The 12765-nt window shown below is 48.0% G+C and overlaps 1 protein-coding gene across 3 annotated transcripts in view; it reads right to left on the bottom strand.

The window, feature by feature from the left end:
* The window catches only part of PRKDC (protein kinase, DNA-activated, catalytic subunit), a 2754228-nt gene that overhangs the window by 374703 nt on the left and 2366760 nt on the right, over positions 1-12765 (bottom strand). For all 3 annotated transcript variants that reach the window (XM_085605657.1, XM_085605658.1, XM_085605659.1), the window contains 2 exons: positions 4694-4837; positions 404-608 (listed from right to left, as the gene is read on the bottom strand). In XM_085605657.1, the coding sequence (XP_085461783.1) occupies positions 404-608; positions 4694-4837 (349 nt within the window). The remainder of the gene's footprint in view (positions 1-403; positions 609-4693; positions 4838-12765) is intronic.

Below are 12765 nucleotides of genomic sequence, written 5' to 3'. Positions count from 1 at the left end.
CAAGAAAGGCAAGTGGCTAATGTTTTGGTAAGAGGTTTCCATCATTCCACCTGCAGTACACAAGAATTTGGACACATGGCACAGAATATCAGATATCTACAATGAGATGGTAACATTTGTATAACCATGTCTGAAATTATGTTTGCTTCTAAAGAAATTCAGAAATATGGTGACTGTTGAAAATAAATGAAGCAAACACTCAGGTTTACTGCTGAAAGAGGCTGTGTTGTGTGTTTAGACTTGATATTAAATCAATTGAAACCATATATATTAACGCAGAGATTTTCTAAGTTGCCATAAACATTCAAGAAAGGATAACATAGGTCATGTTACACACTATACAACACTCGCAATTTTAAGTACACAAGCTATGTATTGTGAACACTGCCATAGAGTTACAAACCAGGTATTTCCAGCTCATTCCTCAAAAACTCAGGTTTAAATTCACTCATCCAAGGAGAACATTCTTTCAAGTTTCCTGGTTCTTTCTGACATTCTTTCATCTTTGACAACAAGGAATCCGTGACTGTGGTGAATGATTTGAGTTCCATATCCAAGAGTTTCGAGCCTCCTTTTCCAAAGAGTTTATCTATTTCCTTGCCATAGGTCTGAAATTGACAAAGTGATTTAGAATGACAAGTGAGCCATTAATTTAAAGACTCTAAAAATTCTTTATCAATTAATTTCAAAGAAGAACAAGTTAATTACCATTAGTAACGATCTTAATGGCTGACACTTTATTTAACCAAAGATTTTTCACCTTGTGGATAATGCCCAGGCATCAGACTGGATCCGTAAACATTCATAGTGTTTCTCTGTCACGCTGCTAGGTGGCATTGTGTGACTCGGCACTCACATCTTTTCGCTCCAGAAGTGATTGACTGAGCCGCATATAAGTGCCACCCAGACAATAACACCAATTTCTTTCAGGGCTGTCCGTGTACTCAAACGCAGGGTGTATCGGCAAAAAGCCCTGTGTGCAGATCTCTAGATTTGGACCATTTTAGATGAAAATGAGTTCAGTTCACAGAAAGGGAAGATGGAAAGCTCAGTGAGGAATCTGTGGTTCAATAAGAGAATCCGTCAGATAGATCATTACAGAAGGTAAGTAACTTCTGATGGGTGCTTCTAACTTCAGATTCCTCATCTTGTGAATAAATACCATAGCATTAATTTCCAAGGTGGTGGGTATGAGTATTGGCTCAGACCATCAAAGACCTGCAGGACTGCGTGGCAAAATGTACCTCACGACAGACCTCACTACTGAGGCAGTAATTCTTCATGAATGGGTGTACTGAAGCCCACGTGCCTGCTTAATATTAGTCCAGCACAAGCACTTGGCATGCTCTTGTAGTGGTAGAAGATTTTGGTCTGGTACAACAAACCCATAAGCCTTCTGGGGGCTGCTTTTTCAGCAGTGTCTAGCAGATCTTTATGCATAGAAAAATCCATCAGATGAGATGGTACATTTTTTGCACTGCTTTAGCCTTCTTTGCTCTGGAAAACCCTACAGAGAGCCGATATTTCAATTTAGAAATTGGAAGCTCTTTTAGGGTCCAATCGATGGAGTCTTTCTTCCCCCTCTGAGGGGTGTGACAGAGCAAAGAAAGTTGAAGGGTGATGGCCTAGCAGACATGCATAGGACTAACCACTTTCAGTGGAAAGGAAGCTGGGTTCTCAAAACAAACTTGTCAGGGAAGAAAGTGATGTAAGGTGGATTTACAGAAAGAGCGTAAAGCCTGCTGACACATCTAGCTGATGTTATGGCAGTGTCTGTCTTTAAGGTCAGATGTCTCATGGGACAACTGCACAACTGTTCATAAGGGGTGCACATCAAGATCGTGAACACTAAGACCACTTCACACTGGGGAATCACAAAGGAGTGTGGTGGAAACAAATGTTGCAAACCTTTAAAAGAAATCATCAAAAGGGTGATTTGAATAATGAAGGCTGATTCAGCCCTGCAAAAAAGCTGAAAGAGCCGATAAATAGCCCTTAACTGTGCCCATGGCTACTACCTCTGTTAGGAACAAAGCAAACAGCAAAACTTCAAATAACTGTCAAGTGCCGCATCATTCCATAAACGTGCCCAAACAGTTGGTACACACTGATTTAGTGGAGGGATATGTAGATACTTAGATATGCATGTAACTTTAGGCTAGATGTCTCGTAAGTGCGTATACATAATTTGTACAGATCACATCAATGTTTGTTAACCATATGAGGCCACTGGAACTATGCAGCAGGAAACGTCAACATTTATGCGGCAGGACTGAGTAAAGTATGCGGCGGCAAATTACGCAGCATAATGCGTCACATTTTGTAATAGTATTACTTCAATATTTCGTCATTTGCCGTTAGGCCGGCTAGAGGGACAGAATGCGGGCCTATTGGAGGCTGCTTCCACCGTATGCAGGGTTGCACAGGGGCCTCCCCCCTCATGCCACACAGATAAAAGTCCTTTTCTCCACTGCCTTGCCTTTCTCAGGACCAGACAAGCCCACCAAAAATCATCCATCTGATCGTCTTTAGTGTGATTGCTGTAAAAGCTCAAGGCTCTCTTTGGGTCAGCCTATGGAGTTTCTCCTTCTCTTTTGGAGGGTGAGGCGAACCAAAGAACACTGGAGGGGGATGGATTGCCCGATGCGAAAAGCAGTCAAGACCTTTGTTTGAAAGGCCGCCCTAGATTCACCACCACATTATCTGGGGGAAAATGTGAAAAGGCATTAGTACTGAGAGAACTTGGAGTTCACTCATGTAACAATTTGAAGTTATCGCAACCAAGATATGCACTGGGCAGCTTTCCAGTCGTTAGAAGGGAGTACATATGAGGAAAGTGAGGACCAAATTTAGATCACAAAGATTTTGCAAGGAAAGAAACAAGTCAAATAATTTATAAACATCATCACAACATGTGATCTAAATAAGGACAGCGGTCCACCTAATGCAAAAAAAAGCTGAAAGGGCTGGAAAAAAAAACCAGTTCGCCCACGGGAGAACTGGTCTGACCAGTGTTTTCCCATCGATGTCCATGGTACCCTTCTGTCTACCTAAACAAGAACTACCCCCTCTTCGAGTGTCTTTACAATTTGCTCTTCAAAGGCAACTTCCCCTTTAAAGCTCACCTTTTGGGCTCACATCCCGTGTGACTTTCCTTGCCAGGAGGAGATAATATTTCTCCCCAGCAGGCCCTTTGCCGGCTTTCCTGGGAATCATTCACACTTCTCCCCAGTCAGCTAGAAGGCTGGCTTGAAGACAGTCCTTTGTGTGCAAGTGTAAACGGGAACTGTAAAACCTTGGGCAACAAAATAGAAACTTACTAAAGTTGCACTTTGCCCATTAGGGACATTAAATTGGATTTAACCATTAAATCGAATTTAATTCACCGATTCGTTTGATAACTTAAAGTACCAACCTTAGTAGTCCCATTCAGAAGTTAGCAGGACTGAGATGTCAGCCTGTAACTCTGCACTCACCAATGGGGCTACTAGCCTTTCAACAGTAAAAACAACAATGTTGATTTTTACTGTTAGGATCTTAATAACAACTACAGGTCCAACCTTTTAATATAACGCACCCTGCATTTAGGGTCCAGTAGGCCTGCTTTAGGGAAACTTACTTATATTAAAAAAGGCTTGGGTTTTGCCATTGCTTCAAATGGCAAAGTCGATTTAACAGTTTAAAACTGCACTGCCAGGCTGGAAGTCATGCCTCTGCCTTGTCATACTCGTGGTGGCACAACTAGTGCTGCAGTCCATGAGAGCACTTTAATGTACAGGTCCTAGATACCCCTAGTACGACATATTACAGACTTACAAGTAAGTCAAGTTATGTCAATTGGGGATAAGTCATTTAAACATGTACTTTTTTAAGGGTCAGAGTACATGTACAGAGCATTGATTAGCAGGCTCGGGGCATTTCAGAGTCATTACACCCGGTGCCTAGTAGTCAAAATGAGGGCAGAAAAGTGGAGGTGAACCTGCAAAATGCCCATTTCCTCACAGACTGCCAGCAAGATCCTAATTTCCATTAAGCGTGGGAACATCTCCCAGGCAAACATCTGTCATTGACTGGCCAGAGAACAATGCTAGCTGATGAAAACATCTATTTTCCAAAAGCTTCGATTCTCTTTGACTTTGTTGCTTTCTTGAATCTTATGTATTTTACTTATTTTCCCTTTGTGTGGGTTCCACTACATTGTGAGGCAATAACACTGTGACAAATTCCACCATGAAGATGGGATACAACACTTCTCTTTGTGAGTTGATGTAATGCAGAACACCCACATTGAAACAATAAAATCTTTCTATAGAAAAACAATTATTCATGAGTTCAAGCCTGATGGATGAGAACACTTCAAAGACGAAGAATCTGCTGTTTTATTGTCAATCTGGCATTAAGCTATAGTAGTAACAATAGGAATATTGTTTATCATACACTAATTAGAGAGATTTAAAACTAGTGAAAAGGATTCAACAACTTCCTATGAGACCAGGCAAAATGTACACCCATGTTAAATAAGAATGCCTAATTTTTAGTTTTCATGTGTACACTTGTTATTCACGTTTTTACTCACTATAAAATAGGTAAAAATAAATTAGAGATGCAGACAAAACGCTTGCAATATAATGTCATCCACAAGTACTTACATTTGTTTATGTTGTCCTTACCAAAAATTAAACATTTTACAGACCTGAATAAATTTCCTTCGGAAGGGCCCAAGAAGTGGAGCTTCCAAATTTCCCAGGTTTTTGTACATTTCATCATACATTTGCTTAATATGTTTCTTATTTCTCTGTGATTTTGCTAACTCATTTTTGGCATCCTCCATCCAGTCCTGTGGCAAAGAATCAATCAAAAAAGGTGCAAAGAGTTATTAGAGGAATCTTAAAATAAGCTGCATTTACTACTACAGTAAACAAGATAATTCTCTAGGCCATGCACCTAGTCAGCTGTGCACACTATCAAACTATTCTCTTTCAGATCTGAGGTATCAGTCCTGTCGTTCCTACCACTGATGTTCCACTTAATCTTGTAGATAGAGTAAGGTCAAACCAAATAGTGCTTCTAAATAAAAGTAAAATGAGATTGTGGCACTCTGGTCCACAAATAATTAGATCTGTCGACATCAGGCCAGGGTAACATGGTTAAATGTTAACTGAATGAATTAGTTACCTAACTTTGGTAACGATATACCTGTAAGGGACATATATTAGTTATAGATGCCTTACCGCAGAAATTAACCCCAGGCGTCAGACTGGATCGGGAGATTTTTTTCTTCAGCAGTACTCCTGTGCGTCAGTAGGTGGCGTCGGTCGACCCTGCGTTCGTCGTTCCTAAGCACTTTGGGCAGAAGTGGTACAGGCGGAAAGACTTATAGAAGACCGCAATTTCAATAAGAGCGACTGCCGCCTTAGAAATTCTAACGCGCAGAACTGCTGACATTGTGCGTTCTCTTCGGTGGTGAACAGATCTCCCCATTGCTGAAAGAGACCTTGCACTACCTCCGATGAAGATGCCATTCGAGATCCATCATGCACCGGCGGCTGAGTTTGTCCGCCCTGGCGTTCAGGGAACTTGCCAGGTGTTGAACCACCAGGGACATGCAGTGATGTTCCAGCAACGTCCAGAGGCGGAGAGCCTCTTGACATAGGGTCCACGAGCCCACCCTGCCCTGTTTCTTGCAGTACCACATGGCAGTGGTGTTGTCCGTGAACACCTGCACTACTCTCCTTTTAACAGAAGAAAGTAATGCTTTCAGTGCAAGACGGATCGCCCAGAGCTCCAGCAGGTTGATGTGGAGCTCAGACTCCGCGGGAGACCAGAGGCCTCTGATCTCCGCCTCTCCCATGTGGCCGCCCCATCCCAGAAGTGATGCATCTGTCACCACTGTGAAGTCTGGTTGGGGAAGGGAGAGGGATCTGCCGTCGACCCAATCCTGGTTCGTTAGCCACCACTGCAATTGGTGTGCAGTGCCCTCCGAGATCTGGACGACATCGGAAAGATTCCCCTGATGCTGCGCCCACTGTAACTTCAGGTCCCACTGCAGAGCCCGCATATGCCAACTGGTACAGTCCACCAGCAGGATGCAGGAAGCCATGAGGCCCAGCAGTCTCAGGGTCATCCTCAGCGAAACCAAGGATAGAGGCTGAAACATCGGTATCATAGCCTGAATATCCCGGAGTCGCTGCTTGGGAGGATAGGCCCGAAAATTCGCTGTATCCAAAACTGCTCTGATGAAAAGGCGCTTCTGAGAGGAAATCAGGTGTGACTTTGGCACGTTAATAGTGAACCCCAGCGAGTGCAGGAGGTCCACCTTAGACTGGAGGTGGGAAACGACAGACTGAGCCAAACTCGCATTCAACAGCCAGTCGTCGAGATAGGGGAATACTGGAACCCCTGATCTGCGCAGATGAGCTGCGACCACCGCCATCACTTTCGTGAACACCCGAGGGGCACTTGCAAGGCCAAAGGGGAGCACAGTAAACTGAAAATGCTCGTGGCCTACCGTGAACCATAGGTAACGCCTGTGGGCCAGCAGAATGGGGATGTGAAAATAAGCATTCTGCAATTCCAACACTACCATCAAGTCTCCATGGTTGATGGCAGACAAGACCAGAGCCAATGTCAACATTTTGAACTTCTCTTTCCGGAGGAAGCGGTTGACGTCCCTGAGATCCAAGACAGGACGCAGGCTTTTGTCCTTCTTGGGCACCAGGAAGTAGTGGGAAGAACAACCACGGCCTACTTCTTGCAGAGGGACTTGCTCGATGGCTCACTTGGCCAAGAGAGCGGAACTTCCTGACAGAGAAGAGCCAAGTGATCCTCCGACACACGACGGAGTGTTGGTGGCATGGAGGGAGGGGTAGTCTTGAAGGGGAGTGAGTAGCCCCTTTGGACTATCTGCAAAACCCACCTGTCCGACGTGAGGTGCCAGTGGGGGAGATGATGGCGCATCCTGCCACCCACTGGCAACTGGTGGCCCTGACTAGAAAGGCTTGGAGGCAGATGCAGAGGGGGCACTGATGGACTGGCCTGCCCACTGGCTCCCAGACACGGTGCTGGGTCCCACATCCCCAGACGAGCAGAGGTTGAGTGGCTTGCACCGGCCTGTGGTCCTGGGCTGAACGTGGTGGGGCACCCCTTCCATAGCCCCAAAAGGGGCAAAAGGCAAACTGAATGTGGTGAGAGGTGGCAGCGGGGCCCAAGGATCTGGCCGTAGTGGAGAGTCCTAAAAGCGCTCGCGCGCATTGTCCGCCTTGTCGCCAAACAGGCGACGTCCATCAAAAGGCATTTCCAAATGGGTCGATTGGACATCCTCGGAAAAGCCAGTGGACCTCAGCCAGGCGTAGTGTCTCAAGGCTACTGACGTAGAAACACAAGTTACTACTTGTGTAACGATATATCTGTAAGAGACATTTGTTAGTGATAGATTCCTTACCTTAGAATATTCCCCAGGCGTCAGTCTGGATCCGGAAAGTTTTCTGCTTAGCAGTACCCCTGCGCGCCAGTAGGTGGCGCCCTGCGGCTCCACGCCCGTCACTGGCGTCGTACACGCCGGGACGACGTCACGGAGGCTACTTAGGCGCCACCCATGCGCGCTGACGTCAGTTTTGTAAACAACTGTCCGCGCCGAAACGCAGAGCCATGCCAGAAACTGACCTTTGGTGCATAAAACTAGGGCCCTAAAAGGGGATGACCGTAACCCTCATAATCAGTTCACAGAACGGGGAGGATGGGTGGGGCGGTAAGGAATCTATCACTAATGTCTCTTACAGGTATATCGTTACACAAGTAGTAACTTGTGCATCTGAAAGCGACACGTTAGTGATAGATTCCTTACCTTAGAATAGATACCCCAGCAATACCAACCCCGGTGGTGGGTCTGCAAACAAAATTATACCAGAAAGTCACAGAGCACAGATCGGCCTAAGAAGCCATTTCTCCGGACCTGACTGTCAAGGCAGTAGTGCTTGCTAAACGTGTGCAGCGAGGCTCACGTAGCTGCCTGACAAATATCCTGCAAGGGGACACCGCGTTCGAAGGCAGTAGTGGCTGCAGTTGCCCTGGTTGAATGGGCACGCAGTCCCACAGGAGGCTCCTTCTTGGCCAAGGAGTAACATGCTTTGATGCACAGAACAACCCACCGGGAGATGGTCCGTTTGTGCACCGCCCGACCTCTTTTGGCGCCCACGTAGCCAGCAAAGAGCTGATCATCCACCCGGAACTGCTGTGTACACTGCACATAGAATGCGAGCACATGGTTTGGGTCCAGACGGTGAAGCCGCTCCTCTTCCCTTGAAGGATGCGGAGGCGGAAAAAAGGTGAGCAAAGTGATGGTCTGCCCGATGTGGAAGGGCGTTACAACCTTTGGCAATAAAGAAGGACGTGTCCTCAGAACCACCTTGTCCGGATGAACAGAAAGGAAAGTAGGTTTGGAAGAAAGAGCCTGGAGCTCACTCACTCTCCTGACAGAGGTGATAGCTACCAGGAAAGCCGTCTTGAGAGTAAGAAGACGTAAGGGACAGTTATGAAGGGGCTCAAAGGGAGCGCACACCAGAAAAGTCAAGACAAGATTCAAGTCCCACTGAGGCATTATGAAGGGCACAGTTGGGAACGTATGCGTAATGCCCTTAAGAAAATGGTTAACAATCGGGGACTTTAAAAATTAGAAGGCTGATCTGGAAGCCGTAGAAATGCAGAAATGGCCGAAAGATAACCTTTACAGTGCCCAGAGCAGAGCCCTGCTGGGCCAAAAGAGAAGGAACAGAAGAACCTCAGAAAGAGGGGCAGAAAGGGGATCCACAGTCTTAGCTGTGCACCATGCCACAAATCTGTTCCACCTACAGGCGTACACCGTTTTAGTGGAAGGACGCGTGGCTGCCAGGATGACATCACAGACTTCGGGAGGAAGATCGAAAGGTTTCAACTGTCGCCGCTCAATCTCCAAGCACGGAGGTCGAGGCTGGACAGGTTCGGGTGGAGGACCGTCCCCTGCAACTGCGACAGAAGATCCTCCCGAAGAGGCAGACGGATCGGGGGATCGATGCTCATACTGAGTAGCTCGGGATACCATACTCTTCGAGCCCAGTCCAGAGCCACAAGAATAACTTGGGCCCGGTCGCGCCTGATCTACTTCAGCACTCTGGGTAGAAGTGGCATAGGCGGAAAGATGTACAACAGATCACAGCTCCACTCGAGATGAAAATCGTCTCCGAGAGAGTGCCGTCTTGGAAATTCCAACGCGCAGAACTGATGACATTGCGCGTTCTCTTCGGTGGCGAATAGATCAAACCAAGGCTCTCCACATCGCAGAAAGAGACCTTGCGCCACGTCCAAGTTCAGACACCACTCGTGAGCCACCATGCACCGGCGGCTGAGTTTGTCCGCCCTGGCGTTCAAAGAACCTAATACCTTGATTTCCCAGCCACGTCCAGAGGCGCAGAGCCTCCTGACATAGGGTCCACGACCCCACCACGCCCTGTTTGTTGCAATACCACATGGCAGTGGTGTTGTCAATGAACACCTGCACTACACTTCCCTGGACAGAGGGAAGGAATGCCTTCAGTGCAAGCCAGATCACCCGCAGCTCCAGAAGGTTGATATGGATCTGGGACTCCGCCGGAGACCAGAGGCCTCTGATCTCCGCCTCTCCCATGTGGCCTCCCCAACCCAGGAGGGACGCATCTGTAACTACTGTGTACTCCGGTTGGGGAAGGGAGAGAGATCTGCCATTGACCCAATCGTTATTCGTGAGCCACCACTGCAATTGCAGTGCAGTGCCCTCCGAGATCTGGACATGATCGGACAGGTTGCCCTGATGCTGCGCCCACTGGAACTTCAGGTCCCACTGCATAGCCCGCATATGCCACCTGGCATGCGGCACCAGCAGGATGGAGGAGGCCATCAGGACCAGAAGCCGGAGGGTCATCCTGGCTGAAACCTGGAATAGAGGCTGAAAGAGCGGAACCATAGCCTGAATATCCCGAATTGGCTGTTCGGGAAGATAAACCCGAAACAGCGTAGAATCCAGAACCGCTCCGATGAAAGCGAGCTTCTGAGAGGGACTCAGGTGCGACTTCGGCACATTGATGGAGAACCCCAGCAGATGCAGGAGGTCGGCCGTAGTCTGGAGGTGGGAGACAACTGCCTTGGGCGAAACCGCCTTCAACAGCCAGTCGTTGAGGTAGGGGAAGACTCACACCCCTAACCTGCGCAGATGAGCTGCAACCACCGCCATCACTCTCGTGAATACCCGAGGGGTGCTGGTCAGGCTGAAGGGGAGTACGGCAAACTGAAAATGCTCCTGGCCTACCGTGAACCGCAGGTAACGCCGGTGGACCGGCAGCACGGGAATGTGAAAATAAGTGTCCTGCAAGTCCAACGCTGTGAGAAGTTGGCCTGATATATGATGTCACTAATTCTAGTGTACACCTTGTATCAGTCCAAACCCCCTTATGGTGATTGGTTGTAAAGTCAACCTTATAGACCAGCTATCCTAGTGGTAGCATAGACAAGAGCAGTCTTAGGCTAAACTCTGAATGGCATGTGAAGCCAGCTGTGATACCATATATAATCCCTTGAATACCAAATGAAAGGACACCACAACAGGTATATATATAAAATAAAGTGTATTTATTCTAGTCAAACCCTCAGCACTCTTTATGAGATTCGAGGTAAGTACAACACAGTCTTATTCAAGCATACATTAAGTCACACAGGTAAGTAATACAGTTAGGCCCTAGGGGCCACGCAAACCATATACTAAAGAAGTGGTATGAGGACCACTGTCACGGAAATAGAATAGGCCTAGGGAATCGCTGGGGCTACACTACACTACCAACTGTTGGGAAGTGGGAGGCCCACGGGATTCAGGTGCAGAGTGGAAACACTCACACGTAATGCGTATAATCGATAGAAATAGTACAGTTTAGAATTATTAAGATTTAGGACACTTCTGGAGTAACTAGGAAGTTGAGACTTGAAACTTAGACACTAGGATAGTCAATACCCTGATGAGCACCGGAGTACCCAAGTTACCTAGCCCACGGGCTGCGGGTGCATAGGTGTGAACTTGCGTCGGGTTTCGTCGTGGACTCCTGTGGATGCCTGAAGGAAAGATGCTGACAGGCAGTCAGTGAAGAGTGTCCGGTGGATCCCAAGGCCGGGATCAAGAAGGAAGGATACCTGCAAGCAGAAGGGACAGAGTCTGGGTCACTAGCCAGTGACCACGTGGAACCAGGAAGGAACCAGGCGATGTCGTGAAGATTGCAGGTGGAAGGTGAAGCTTGTCTCAGCAGCCACGGGTACCAGGAGACGTCGAGGATGACCAGGACCAGGAGGCGAGCTGTCCCACGAAGACTCTTGCTGTCGGCGGCGTCGAAGTCGAACTAGGACTCACCAAGCCTTGGCAAGTGGAACCCACGAAGAAAGGAGGACTTGCTTCTGTTGCAGACCAGGAGGGTCTGGGGTGCTTCTCTTTTGCAGAGGAGCAAGAGCCAGTCTGGAGGAGCCAAACCAGCAGTGGAAATTCAAAGGTGTGTTGTCACAAAGGCCGCTAGCCAACGGGCAAGCAACCGGACAGACGCGGCAAGCAGGAAAATGCAGAAGGGCCCCACGCAGGACTCGTGGAGTGTGGGGGGCTGATCTTCGGTGCAGATGGTGCTTGGGGTTGGGGCTTCTCAATCCCCGGTGCACAACTTCGAGGGTGCCTCAGAAGCTGCGCTGGAAGATACTCGCCACTTTTCCCAGGTAGCCGGTCCCACGTCTCTCGTCGCCTCCACGGATCTCAGCTCGGCTGTGGATGTGGATCAGGGTCGGCGAAGTCTGGAAGTCAAGGCTCTGGTCGGGCTCTGCAGTCGGTCCCTCGTAGAACTTTAGCAAAGCAAAGGGTAAGTCTCTTCATGGTGCCTGTTTGCACAGGGTAGCCACTCCTTGGCTACAAGGGAGATTCTTCAGTCTTCTTCTTTCGTAGAATGTCGAAGGTCCAGAGTTTCTGTTCAAGATACATCTAATCTCCTGGGGCCCAGCTACCACTCTTATACTAATCTGGGGGGCTGGGTTGCCTGCTAGGTCACGCCTTATGGGTGGGACCTGGGAGGGGGGTGGTTACACCCCCTTCCCTTTGTTCAGTTTCGCGCCAGGACTGGGGCTGGAGTGCCCCAGCACCGGTTTGAACTGGACTATGCATGGGACACCTTGTGTGCCCAGGCAGTGTCTCGTTTCTTTTATCCCTCCCTGCCCCAATACACTAAGGCCTGTCTGGGGTGGTGCTCGCACCTCCCAAGGCAGGAAACCTATTGTCCAAGCCTCCCGTGCCGGGATCACTCCCAGCAGCAGGAGGTCAGACTTGTGTCTGTGGCAGCAGCATCCATTTTGTGATGCTGAGGCTCTGATTAACTTTAACCGGGTAAGTAGGTTACAACATGTCTTCTCCCTCTAGAAGGAAGGGATAATATCCTCATCACCAGAAATGGGATGGGGGTATTATTCCAAAGTGTTAGACACCTTACACAACATGTTTTGATAAAGCCAAACCATAGTTACCATAACCGTTTAAGATTATAAGGCACTTAAGAGTATATGGTAGGCTATATCATAGAACAGCTATAAGGACATGGTTCCGAAAGCTGCAGACAGGCTCAGCTCATGCTAGAGCACCATCTCACATATTACCAAGCACTCTGCCTCCAGGATTGTTAAGACCTGCCATAGGAGTGGCTGATAGGTACACATGTGTCTATATATAAGGTAGGTATAGGAATA

Source organism: Triturus cristatus, chromosome 5_1 (assembly GCF_964204655.1).
Source record: "Triturus cristatus chromosome 5_1, aTriCri1.1, whole genome shotgun sequence".
NCBI classification, from domain to species: Eukaryota; Metazoa; Chordata; class Amphibia; order Caudata; family Salamandridae; genus Triturus; species Triturus cristatus.
Note: the sequence above shows the minus strand (reverse complement) of the source record. Positions and strands in the feature narration are given on the sequence as shown.